The sequence below is a fragment of the Eucalyptus grandis genome, chromosome 10 (assembly GCF_016545825.1).
Source record: "Eucalyptus grandis isolate ANBG69807.140 chromosome 10, ASM1654582v1, whole genome shotgun sequence".
Taxonomy (NCBI): domain Eukaryota; kingdom Viridiplantae; phylum Streptophyta; class Magnoliopsida; order Myrtales; family Myrtaceae; genus Eucalyptus; species Eucalyptus grandis.
Window position 1 is genome coordinate 20,982,537 of NC_052621.1, and position 13,708 is coordinate 20,996,244.

At 40.8% G+C, this 13,708-nt stretch overlaps 1 protein-coding gene across 1 annotated transcript; it reads left to right on the plus strand.

The window, feature by feature from the left end:
* Nucleotides 1–5,158: 5,158 nt before the first annotated feature.
* On the plus strand, nucleotides 5,159–12,574 carry LOC104423751 (UPF0481 protein At3g47200-like). Its single transcript, XM_010036201.3, has 2 exons — nucleotides 5,159–5,956; nucleotides 11,747–12,574. The coding sequence occupies exons 1-2, from the start codon at nucleotides 5,363–5,365 to the stop codon at nucleotides 12,443–12,445; spliced, it is 1,293 nt and encodes a 430-aa protein (XP_010034503.1). The 5' UTR covers nucleotides 5,159–5,362; the 3' UTR covers nucleotides 12,446–12,574.
* Nucleotides 12,575–13,708: the final 1,134 nt, after the last annotated feature.

A 13,708-nucleotide genomic window follows, 5' to 3' on the forward strand; every position in this document is an offset into this window, starting at 1 on the left:
GCCCACCATCTAGTGATTTTTGCTAGGTTAATTTACTTAGAAATTGCTCATTATTAGAATTAGCTCATATTGCATATTTAAGTATTGTATTTCTTTAATTTTGAATCTCATGAAAAATACGAAAAATCATCTTTTTAGAATAAATCCATCTCAGTCTTTAGGATAAACTGTATGCTTATTTATGTCATATTGCTTAAGTCATATAGGATAGGTTATATTGTTATGTCATTGCATGTTAGATTAGAAGCATTGCATTGCATATGGATTATATTCACATTAAAAAAGCGAAATAAAAATTGAGTGATTGCGTGTTAATTAAAAATCATATCTAGGATTGATGATGTGAATTCTGATCTAACGACGCAGATGCTTTCGTTGCTACGGGGTAAGTTTTGCAATTTATTCACTGTTTTATCTGGGTGTTAAATTGGTGGTTTGCGCATGATCACCTCATATGTTAGGAAAATGGATTAAAATTAATTCAAGTTGCCTGCAAAATATTTTTTCGAAATAAAAAGAGGAAGGAACTAAAAGGGCACTAGAAAGTCTAGTGTAATCAAGTTCCTATACCCAAAGTCTCTGATTCGTAGAAGTAAAATAATTCTCCCGTTATTTTACTTAGGTAGTTAATCGACTTACACTAAATCGATAAGTGGCGACTCTTAGATAAAATCCATTTGCATATTAAGAAATTTAAACTTAAGTCGCGAATTGGTATGGGATGAATGTGAATAAAGAACCAAAAGACAAACTCTATGCCGAAGCTGAATTTATTGATTGTGAGCTAAGTTTAAATATTTCAAAAGAGCTAATACGTTTAGATTTAGCCATTAGCCTAATTTTAGGTGGTGCATTCGAAATTTAGGCCGTGACAAAGGTGAAGGTTTTAGAGATAAGAAATATCAGCATTAATGCCATCTTAGGAGCTTTGAATGGCTAACTCGATCTTGAGATGAGTTGAAGTTTGAATAAAAAGAAATTTGTCATTATCCGTCAAAGTTCTTATCAATAAGAGGGAACTATTTGTATAAATAGAGGGCCTAGGGACTTCAAGTGGCGAGGGCCCAAAAGAAGAGAGTTGGGCCACATTAAGGGCGGGCATGTTTTTATTTCTATTATTTTTCTTCCCTAGGGAATGTAAATAAAAAAAAGTGTTTATTCTAGGGAAGTTAATTTTTGAATAAAAAAAACGTGTTTGGTGAACTTGTTTTGGAAATAAAAAATGAATAGAAACACGTTTGGTAAATTTTATTCTTTTTTTTGTTTCTTTTAATTTTTTAATATTTTTATTTTATTTTCATTTTTTTTTTTTTTTTTATTTTTCTTTTGCGGCCTCGCCGACCAGGCGAGGCTCGGCCTGGGGCTAGCAAGGCCGGCGAGGTTGCCAACCCTTGACGGCTGGTCGTGGCCATGGCGGTGGCGACCGGCGAAAGAAAAGAAGAAAAAAAGAAGAAGAAAAGAAAAAGAGAATAAATACAAAAGAAACGTTTATTCAAAATTGTTTTACAAAAATAGTTTTTTTGTTTCTTTTTTTTTTTCTATTTTGTGTTTCGAGAACAAAAGAACAAAAAGAATAAAAATATAAAAAACGCGTTTTTTTTTTTTTTTTTATTTCTGAAAAAAAAAAACAAAAATTTAGAAATAAAAATATGCAGGCTCTAAGAGACCGGAAAGAGAGAGAAGAGTGTGTTCAGAGAAAAAGTGAGGGCTGTCCTCTCTGACACGTTGATACGGAAAAAAGCCAAGGGAGGGAACATCGTTTACAGAAAGGACAAAGGCGAGTATAGAGGGTATGGAGAGGAAAATAAAAAAATAAAAGACGGTGAAAACTGTCTTTTTGCTTGTAAAACATACATGAACGTCTTTTCCTTTTCCACGTGAAAAAGTTGGGAGGACATAAACTATTTTATAAGTATGAACTTCTTCTAATTTATTTAAAGGAAAAGAATGAGTTGAAGGTTAGATTCACAATATTCATGTGCGGGTGCGTGAATATTAGGTGTAGTGCCATATGCACCTGCGATTTAATTAGCACTAATTTTTTTGTTTTTTTTTTCAAATTTTATTTCATACAATTTTCTTAGTAATATTTATTTGTTGAAATGTTGTGTTTATTCATTTAGTATTTTTGGAAATTGTGAAATTCACAATTTTATTACAAAAATTAATTATCTATTAATTATTCTTATTTGAATTTTATGTCTTTTCAAGATAATATTTGAAAATATACTTGTTTTTTTTGTAACTTTGAAAATTAATTAAATATGTTAGTTTCGGCATGAATGTTTATGAAATCTTTTTGACTTTCTTTCCATAACTACAATCATTATTTCGATTATTTCCTTTAAGAGATCATGGAGCAATATTGGAATTGTTATATTGTATTCTTCATTGAGACTTTGTTGTATTTTGAAAAATATTTGCCGCGGGACCTCTTTACCATTATGTATAAATGGGTTATAAAAAAGTGATATCACATCTTAAAATCTTATTCTATTCAATTTGAAGCCATGTTTTCCAACACAGTGTCCTTGTTCCTTGGTGCTTCGTTTGCTTCAACCCTGCACCTCGCTGTAACTCGTTTGACACATTTTCTGGCCACTACCCAACGAGGACGTTGGATTACGCATTCGGACCTGCTCCACGTTGCTTCACCCCTTCAATCTACGTTTGAGCCACCATTGTCGCACTTGCTTCCGACGAGGCTTCTGATTTGCCATCTATCGTGCTGTTGCTCTTGTTCCCTGGCTCGACGACGTTGCTGACTTCCTTGCCCAAGGTCGATGGTGCCGTTCCCTGGTCTTTCGACGCCTGCTCCGTCCAACAAGGCTGCCATTCTGCTTAGCTTGTTGCAGCTGTTTCTGTTTCTGTAGGTATGAAGAAGTTTTCGCCAATGTTCGGCCAAGTTCCTACCCCTATCCGTGACCTCACTTCCAGCCAAGAGTCGTCGCTGGGCTCTCTTGCTCGCTGTGATCCCACTGATTCGAAGCAGGCCTCTTCACCGAGACGCCCATTGGCGTCATTGGCCGTACCGAGATCCCCCATCGAGCTCACTCCTTGCCATTCAAGTCCGCCATGCACCACCGTGAACCAGTCGTGAAGCCGCCCACCATTCGTCACCCACTGCGATCCCTCGCGTTGGTCACGTCCATAAGGAGCCTAGTCGATCATCAAAGTGATGTATTAATTTGATTGAGCGATGCAATTAGTCGCTTTCGGATTAAATTGCCATCTCGCAATATTTGTGTTTAGAGTTTACTAATTATAGCAATTACTATGGATCCAAGTGCTTCTCTATTGGAGCTCATAAGTAGTTATAAAGGATTCTAGCTCTTCTCGATTGGAGGTCATAAATGCTTGCAAATAAGTGGAAGTATTTGAATTTCACACAAGATGGTTACAAACCTTCGTGTTCCATTTAAAGTTAATTAACAAGAAGTTTGTTGACACCTATTTTTAAAATCAAAACAAGAAAAAAAAAAAAAAAAGGGTCGGGCCGAATCTGGCGGCGCCTCCTCTTTTCCTCTCTCTCTCGCGCGCCCAGCCCTTTTCCCCTTCGGCCCGGCCCATCCCAGCTTTTCTTCCTCCTCTGCTCCAGCTCGTGTGCAGGACCGGCAGCGGAAAGAAAACCTGCAGCAAAGGCAGGCGCAGCAGAGAGGGCAGAGACAAAAAAAGGAAAAAGAGGAGGGCACAGAGACGGGGAGAGAGGTGAAGGGGAAAACCAGAGAGAGGGAGAGAAACTGGGGGAGGGGGGCAGGAGAAAAAGAAACGAGGGAGGAGGAGAGAGCGCGGAGCAGGAAGAAAAAGCAGAGGAAAAACCGAGCGGGGAGAGGACCGAGGGGGGGAGGTTCCGAGGAGGCGTCGTCGACGCTGCCCGACACCGTCCGAGCCGCTGCCCTCCGAACGCCGTCCCCTGCAGACCGAAGCTGCGACGCCGCCGCCGCCCTCCGAACGCCGACCTACAGCACCCGCCGCCGCTGCTCCCGACGCCGAGCCAGCCGAGACCGGAGGGAGCGGGGGGATGAACTCGGAGCCTCAGATCCGAAGATCCGAGGCCGGGGGTCCGCCAAAGGCCCAGATCTGATCACGCTTGACAGATCTGGGAGTTGCTGCCCTCCGCCGCATCACCAGGCCGGCCGCCGTCGCCATTCACTCACGGACGACACCGCCGGGCCACACCAGCACCGCATCGTTGCCGCCCGTCCTTGTAGACCCCGGCGTCGTCGTCGCCCCTCGCTGCCCGTGCCGTCACCCGCCGCGTCCCCACCGTCGCTGCGGCGCCATCGCGGCCCTAGCCGGAAGGGCCGCCTGTGCAGCCACCGATCACACCACCACCGCACCGTTGCCGCCCGTCCTTGCAGACCTCGACGTCGTCGCCGCCGCCCGCCGCGTCGCCGCCGCCGTCAACACAGAACCGCCGCTCGGCGTCCCGACCGTCCCTCGTCAGCGCCGCGAAGGAGTAGGGGAGAGAAGAGGCACGAACCGGGTCGGGCGAAGCTTCCAAACCGGGTAGGGTTTGGTATTCGAAGCGGGTCGGGCTTGGGTCGCTCTTCGGGGCGGGTTTCTGCATATTCAGGTCAATTGGGCTGGTGTCACGTGGGCTTAGGAAATATGTGGGACTTTTTTATTTTCTTTGGGCCCTGACTGAAGTATCAAGAAGAAAGGGAACTTCAGGCTCTCTCGGGCCTGTCGCCGCTACCGGGCCGAACCCGACCGGACCCGACCCGCATCGACCGGGCCGAACCCGGGTCGGGTTAGACCGGACCCGACCTGGTTCACTTTTTTTGGGTTCGTAAATATTAAAATTAATTATTTTTTTTTAAAATTATAAATATTTAAAAATTATAAATTTCGAAAATTAAGAAATTGCTATGTCTTGCATTCTTAATGTAATTAGATCTTTATTTACTCATATATTGATTATATCACGGATTTAATTTATACATTTAATTATATTTAATTGTACGTGCTTAATCTTCTTTTTCTTTTTCTTACATGCAATGTGTGCATGAAAGAAGTGCGCAAATATTATTACCAAATATAACAAAAAAGGGTTTGACAAAAAAAAAAAATATAACAAAAAAGGGTACTATTCCAAATTTATCGTGACGTCAGATATGCAAAGTCCGTACTCAAATTGGCATTACCCGTATTCAATCTGTACCCACGATCGGAAGATTACGTGCGTTGCGTACACGCAATTCAAATCCTCTCGCGTAATAATTTATCCCCGAACCCACCCTCTTCACTTGTCCTCTCTCTCTTTCTCTCTCCATGTCTCTCAATATATATACCTTTTCTCACTCCTTTCAGCTTAAAAAAGTATAACACAAGCCCCTCGAAAGCAGGGACTTGCAGAACCATGCCACAGCGGGACGCATACGAGACCGACTGGATCGTCGAAGTCAACGAGAGCCTCAAGTGCATGCCCACCGACGAGCGACAGTATTGGAAGAAGCGGTCCATCTACCGGGTCCCTACCTCTGTCACCGACCTCAATCGCAAGGCCTTCCAGCCGCAGTCTGTCTCCTTCGGTCCCTACCACCACGGCAAAAGCCACCTCCGCACCATGGAGGACCACAAGTGCCGTGCGTTTCTCCAATTCCTGAGACGGTCTGGGAAGCCTCTCGATCCCTTCCTCGAGTCCCTGAGGGAAGTGGCACGGGACCTCGAGGAGAGCTATGACACACTGGGCCCGGAGTGGAAGGAGGGCGGCCGAGAGGGCGCAGGGGACCGGTTCCTAAAGCTGATGATCATTGACGGCTGCTTCATGCTTGAGATCCTGAGGGCCGCGACACAGGAGGTGGATGACTATGAGCCTGATGACCCTATATTTCACACCCGCGGGATGCTTTACATAATGCCATACATATGGCCAGACATGCTGATGCTGGAGAATCAGCTGCCAATGCTAGTGTTGGATCGGCTGGTTGCTGTCGAGAGCGATGGCAAGGAGGTGAGTTTTTAGATTTTGCTGTCATGTTCTCCTTCCAAAACATCTTGGTGATCACAGATGGACCTCACGGGGATCCATCAAATCGATGCCTGGTTGGAGGTCAACCTGGAATTTGATTACTAAATATATCACCACTATCGGAAACTTCTCTTTTTTGTTTTTTTCCTCCCTTTAACTCAAGTACTATCAATACAATAAGTGATGGAAGTAATTTGAAGGTAAAACGCTTGCAATTAGCATAAAAAAGAGAAAAAAGATAGATAGATTTGTGGGATATGTTCAGCAGAAGTCCTAAAACTTGTCCAGAAAGTGCAATTGATACCTAAAACTTACAAAAAATTCAATCAAGTCCTAAAATTTGTCAAGTTAGTTCAATTGAGTCCTAAAGTTAACACCGTTAGTCTTTTCCGTAAAAAATGCTGACGTGTCATTTTAAATTATTTTTATTTTCCACGTGTATTTTTTTTAATGATTTTTTATTCATTTAAAAAAAATTAAAAACTAAAAAAATAGATTTATTCATTTTATCTTATTTTCACCAAAAATCAAAAATAAAAGTTATAAAAGTTATTTTTAAAATTGTTTTAAAAAAATCAGCCATCTTCTCCCCACCGCCGCCCATATTTGGAGGGGCGAGCGACGGTCGTCGGCCCTAGGCGGGGTGGCGGCCCCGCCGGCCCCAGGCGAGGGCCGACGACCGTCGCTCGCCCCCCGGGCGAGGCTCCCGGATCTCGGCGAGCCTCGCCGGCCCCGAGCGAGGGTCGACGAGGCCTCGCCCGGGGAGGGCGACGGTCGCTCGGCCTCGGGCGAGGACGGCGACCATCACCCCCTCCAGGCGAGGCCTCGTCGGCCCTCGCTCGGGGGCGGCGAGGGCCGACGAGGCCTCTCCCGGGGCGGGCGACGGTCGCTCGGCCCCGGGCGAGGGATGGCGGCCGTCGCCGCCCTGGCGAGGCCTCGTCGGCCCGCCGGCCCCGAGCGAGGGCGACGAGGCCTCGCCCGGGCGGTCGCCGGCCCCTCCGGCGATGGGCGGTGGCGGGGCGGCGGAAGTCCACCGGTGCCCTTTTTTTTTTGAACAGTTTTATTTTTTTAAATAAATTTAGATTTTCCTTTTTAAAATGAATTTAGATTTTCCTTTTCAGTTTTTAATCTAATTTTTAAATATTTTGAATAAAAAATAATTTTAAAAAGCCATTTGAAAAATAAAAAATCATTTAGAATATGACGTCGGCGCCACGTCAGCAATTTCCGTTAACTTTCTTGACGGTGTTAACTTTAGGACTCAATTGAATCAACTTGACAAGTTTTAGGACTTGATTGAACTTTTTGTAAGTTTTAAGACTCAATTGCACATTCTGGACAAGTTTTAGGACTTCTGTTGAACATATCCCTAGATTTGTAGATTTATTTAACCTTATCTCATCATATCTTACAATGTCTCTAGAAACCATAAGTACATTTAGAAATATAAACAAACTCATTAAAGATAACGTAGCAATTATAATTCCTTTTTAATGAGAGTACCGAACAATTTTCAGTATCAATTATGGGATCTCGGCATCGAAGTATTGATGCCGATGAATTTGGTTTAATTTCTAACACTCCCCCTTGAGCTAAATTCTCTCCCATCGATCATTCCAAGCAGGCCATTAAACTTTTGGAAAGCATTGATCTTGAGAGATTTAGTGAAAAATATCTGCTACTTGATCTCCCGCTTCAATCTTATTCTCTTTAACTTGTTCTCGAATGAAGTGATAATGAACATTGATTTGTTTGTTTCACTCCTTAAAAATTGGATTTTTTGTCTTCTCAACCATATTGCATGGCAAACACATGATGATGATGCAGCTCCATATTCAGCTTCACATGTCAATAGAGCAACACTAGGTTGCTTCTTTGATGATCACGTGAAAGCAGTATCACATAAGAAAAATATAGAACTTGTAGTGTTCTTTCTATCATCAATATCTCCACCATAATAACTACCTGAATAACCTCTAAGTTGGAAGGATTTAGTATGATAGTAGTGTAGGCCATGAGAAGTATTTTTGATGCACCGAAGTATCCTCTTTGCAACTTTAAGAGGAGATGACTTTGGTTTGTCCATATAACGACTCACCATTCCAACACTATACATAATGTCTAGTCTCTTGCATGTCAAGTATCTCAAACTCTCAATCAAGCTTCTATAATATGTTGAATCAATATCGACACCATCATCAAACTTTGAAAGTTTAGTTCTGCACTCCATTTGGTGTATTGATTAGAGTACAATTCTTCATGTCAAATTTTTGAATGATATTTATTGCGTATCTTTTTTAGGAAATAAAAATCCTCTGGGCACTTTGCTTCACTTCAATCCCAAGGACATAATTCATGAGACCATGATCGATCATCTGGTTCTTTCACCATTGATGCCCTAAAAACATCAATCATCGCCATATTATTTCTTGTAAAAAAAAGGTCATTGGCATATAAACAGGCGAGTAGAACATCGGCATAATTCATGAGACCATGATCGATCATCTGGAATTCTTTCACCATCGATGCCCTAAAAACATCAATCATTGCCATATTATTTCTTGTAAAAAAAAGGTCATCGACATATAAACAGGCGAGTAGAACATCGCTTTTTTCTTACTTCAAATATAGTGCATGCCTGTATGGACATTGTAAGAATCCATTTGCCTTGAAATATGTATCGATTTTGGAATTCCACGCTCTCGGTTCTTGTTTAAGCCCATATAAAGCTTTCTTTAACACTTTGTCTTCGTGGCCTTTTACAATAAATCCCTCAGGTTGTTCAATATAAATCTCTTCTTCAAATATGCCGTTCAAAAATGCTAATTTGGCATCCATTTAATAAATTTGCCAATCATTTTGAGCATCGATGGAAATGATCAATATAATTGTTTCCGTGTAGATGATAGGGGCAAAAACTTCATCAATCTATTTTGGCCTTTTGCTTTAAAACCCCTCCATGACTAATCTAGTCTTGTATCTTGTCATTTTTCCTTTCTCGTTTTTCTTGGCCTTATACACCCATTTAACTTCAATCGATTTCTTGTCCTTTAGAAGATCATCAAACTCCCATGTTTGATTCTTCTCAATGGCATCAATGTCTTCATTCATGGCTTTTCTCTATTTTTCTTCTTTGGCCGCATGATCATAAACAAGTGGTTTACAATCTGCAAGAATACATATAAGGCGAAGCTATTAGTAGCTTCATATATGTCAGACAATCTCCTCAATCTTGGCACGAGCAGTTCATTGACACCATTTGAAGAGGTTTGTGATGATGAACTTGAAGAAGATATTGGAGAAGAAGGCAAAGAATGATCCTTCAACTCCGTTTGGTTTGATTGGTATCGCCAGAAGCATTCGCTTCTTTTTTATTGTCTTCCCATGTGCCATTTTCGTTGAACTTGACATTTATGCTTAAATAGATCATATGATTTGAATGATAAGTCATACCCAATAAAGATAAGCATTTTGCTCGTCTTCCAACTGCGATCTTTTCTGGTCCGGCACATGAGCATACACAATGCTCTTGAAAATTCTCAAGTGTGAAGCACTTGGTTCTCTCAGTCCATGCTTCTTTCTTATGGATTTACACCTTCCACTCCACATGTGGGATATCTATTTGAAGATAAACCGCACACAAAATAGCTTTAGCTCAAGCTCCTTGGGCAAATTTTTGCTCTTCAACATGCTTCAAATCATGTTAAGAATGGTTCCATTTTTTGTTCAGCTATGCCATTTTGGTTAGGAGAATACGGAGTTGTTAAAAAATGCTAACTACCATGATCCTCCAGAATTTGTCGAATATGGCTGAGGTGAATTCTCTGTCACGATCTATCTTTAAAGCTTTAATAAAATAGCCGCTTTCCTTTTCTGCCAAAATTTTGAATTGTTTGAAAGTATCAAACATTTCTATTTTTTTCTTTCAAAAAATACACTGAAGTTTTCCAAATAAAATCATCAATAAAAGTAAAATATTGATGATTACCATAAGAGTGAGGAGTGACTGGGCCACACACATCAAAATGAATACACATCAAAATGAATCAATTTAAGCGGATTCGCTTGATAAGTTGCTTCTTTTCGAAAGCTATTTCTAGAATGCTTATTGACAACACCCATCACATAATTGACCAGGATGATCAATATGTAGTAAGCCATAAACCATCTTCTTGCGGGAAAGCAAATTGAGTTCGCCAAAATTAAGATGGTCGAACCTCAAATGCCACAACCATAAAGGATCATTCACGCACATCTTCAGATATCGAGATATATCATTCTTTATATTGAGAATAAATATCTTGTTCTTCGACTTTTTCACATTCATAATCAGTTTATGAGATTTTTCCTTTAATTGTCTCATCTAGCAATAAACGTCTCATTTCTCTCGCACATGTGGTTGCTTGCATTGGTATCCAAATATCACGAATCATTTTAACCTCCTTCATCTTCTTTGAATGCCAATATTAGAATTTGATCGACATTATTCACCAAGTTCGCCTCTTCGTCTACTCCGCTACTCTTTTTGTTCCAGCAGTTAGAAGCATAATGCTTAAGTTTATTGTAATGATAACATTGAATTTTAGATTTATCATATCATTGGCCCTTTGATACTAATATTTACCATTATTTCAAGTAGTATCTCATTTGTTTAGTCCACAACCTCTTCCTTGAAAGTGACCTTGGCCTTAACCGCGATCACGATTTTGGTTTGTCCCGCGAGTTTGTGCCGGTTCTCTTCATTGCTCTTTCTCGTCTCAGATGGTCAATCCAGTTTAGAGAACTTCCTCCACTAGTTTAATATTTTTTCTTTTGAACCTTTCTTCATGGGCTTGTAATGAACCCACCACAAGCTCATCGATCATCATGGCATCCAAGTCTTTGGATTCTTCAATTGCAATAGCAATGTGGTCATACTTGTCTAACAATCGAAGTATTTTCTCGACAACACAAATATCTAAAACATCTTCTTCGTTTCTCTTCATCTGATTGACAATTGTCAAAACTCTTGTAAAATAATCAATAATTGATTCGGATTCTTTCATATGAATTACCTCAAATTCACTTCTTAAGTTTTGAAGGCGAATCTTTTGAAGTGTCTATACTCTTTGATACGTGTTATGAGGAATCTCCTATGCCTTCTTAGAAGTAGTAGTGTTCAGCACCTTTTCGAACATGGAATCATCCAAAGCTTGATAGATGATTGACGAGGTAAGTTGATCTTTTGAACGAACCTTCTCCAAGGAATTCCTCTAGTTCTGATTCAAGTCTCTGACTCATCATAGCTAGTGTTGATAAGTTCCCACTCACTGTAGGGCACTAAGTAGAGCTTTCATTCAAACGGCCCAATTATCATAATTTTCTTTGGTAAGACAAGGGTATTGAAGAGAAAGTTGATATTTTGTTGAGGCCATGATTACAAACTGTAAGCTCTAATACCAATTTGATGGAAGTAATTTGAAGATGAAACGCTCGCAATTCACACAAGGAAGAGAAAAAGATAGATAGGTTTGTAGATTTATTTCGCCTTATCTCATCATATCTCATCATATCTCATTATATCTCTAGAAACAATCACTACATCTAAAAATATGAACAAACTTATTAAAGATAACGGAGCAATTATGATTTTTCTTCAATGTGGGTACCAAACAGTCTTTGATATCAATTGTGGGATCTCGGTGTCAAAGTATTAGCACTGATGAATTTGATTTAATTTTTAACAATAACAATCTCACATTCAAACGCACTGACTGCACGCCAACAACTCAGGATGACGAATACATCAACAGGCTCATCCTCAATTACTGCTCCCCCGTCAAGCACACCGCAAGGATAGGCAAATGCTTGCACGTCCTGGACGTTGTCAGGAAGAGCCTACTACTATACGAGAAGCCCAAGCCGGACAAGGTGGGGTGCGAGGGCTTTCTGTTAGTCAGGTCGGCCACTGAGCTCATCGAGCATGGGATCCGGCTCAAGAAGAGCAAGACCAAAAGCCTCACGGACATCTCCTTTGCCGGCGGGGTCCTGAGTCTCCCTGAGGTCGTGGTGGAAGAAGCAACCGAGTCCATGTTCCTCAACCTCATCACCTTTGAGCGCTTCCACGTCAGGACGGGGAATGAGGTCACATCCTACATTTACTTCATGGACTACATCATCGACAATGTTTGTGACGTCACGCTTCTCCACAACTTGGGCATAGTCCTGAATGTCCTGGGGGATGACAAGGAAACCACCGAGCTGTTCCACTTGATGGCCAAGTACACAACAATAGAACCCGACAACAGTCTCATTGCCGTGTGCAATGAGGTCAACGAGTACTGCAACAAGCCCTGGAATAAGTGGAGGGCTAATCTCATCCAGACATACTTCAGGAGTCCTTGGGCTTTATTGTCTCTCATCGCCGCCATCTTCCTCTTCGCACTCGCTACTATTCAGACCGTTTATACCGTTCTCAGCTACAAGACTTGAACCCACCCTTTGCCTCTCCGTACAATAATTTTCCCTTTCCAGTCATGTTCATTTCCCACTTTTAATGAACCGAATGATGGACATTTGGCTGTTTATTTATCATTATCATATGATAATTCTCTTGTTTCAGACTTCTTCATGTTTGTCCCATTGTGTGAAGGATGATCAAGTTTTAGGCAAATGAAATCTTCCAACGCGCCAGTTCTTGATTAAAATTTTAACAAGTTGCAATGAATCTAAGTGAACGACAAAGATGACCTTCAAAGACATCTCTCTTCCCCATCGGCTTCAAATTTCAGAGTCATCTACACATTTTCCAGTCGTTAAGCAATCAATCATTAACACAGAGAACAAACATACTTTTATTACTGACAAAGAAATATTTTGAAACTTCCAACATCCTTCCTGAAATAAAAGGAGTGAAAGATATTCACTGTTCTAGACCGCCATTATAGAATCCTAGATCGAAATAAGCTGACAGCAAATTGCTAATTATGTTAGAGAATGTTGAGAATATGTCTCTAGTTTGGGCATGTTTCCAAAGTTGAAGGGTTTGAATAGTTGCTTGTTGTTGACACTTAAATTTTGGCGACTCAATCTAACATTCATTACATAGAAAAACTAGGGGTTGGCATCACCCCAAAATGAAAATATCAGTTAAATCGCATATAGATATTAGAAGCATTTTAATCAAGCCCATATAATATTGCATTGGAGTTAATGGACTAAAGCAAGGGGGTTCTAAGCTTAACTGAATTATTTGAACTAAGTTCGGGACAACGAATTCAGTTGATTCAAGCACAAGCACATCTTGATATTCACAATCAAAATTCATGGGACTCCAAAAAGCAATGGCAGTGAGAGCTCCATCTTTAATGTTTGTAAGAATAAAAGGATTAGCCAAAACTCAGTAAATGAAAGCCTTAAGTCTAAAGTAAAAGATTATTTTACCAGTTAATTTGATATTGACAAACAATGTGAGTTCAAGATAAGTACAAAATAACAATTTACGATAAATGTAGGAGTAAATGCACTATCTTCCCATTATAATATACCCATGGAAACCATTTAAGACATTGCATAAGATTATTCACTCGACTACAAACAAATGACATTATTTCATGATGCACAAATACCGCGTCGTAGTTCATTGATAAATACGGGTGAGTTTCTAACTCCCACTCACCACTAGCTAGCACTCATCTCGACTCGTGAGATATCTCGACTGACGAGTCATTGTCACCACCAACTCATGGGGGACGA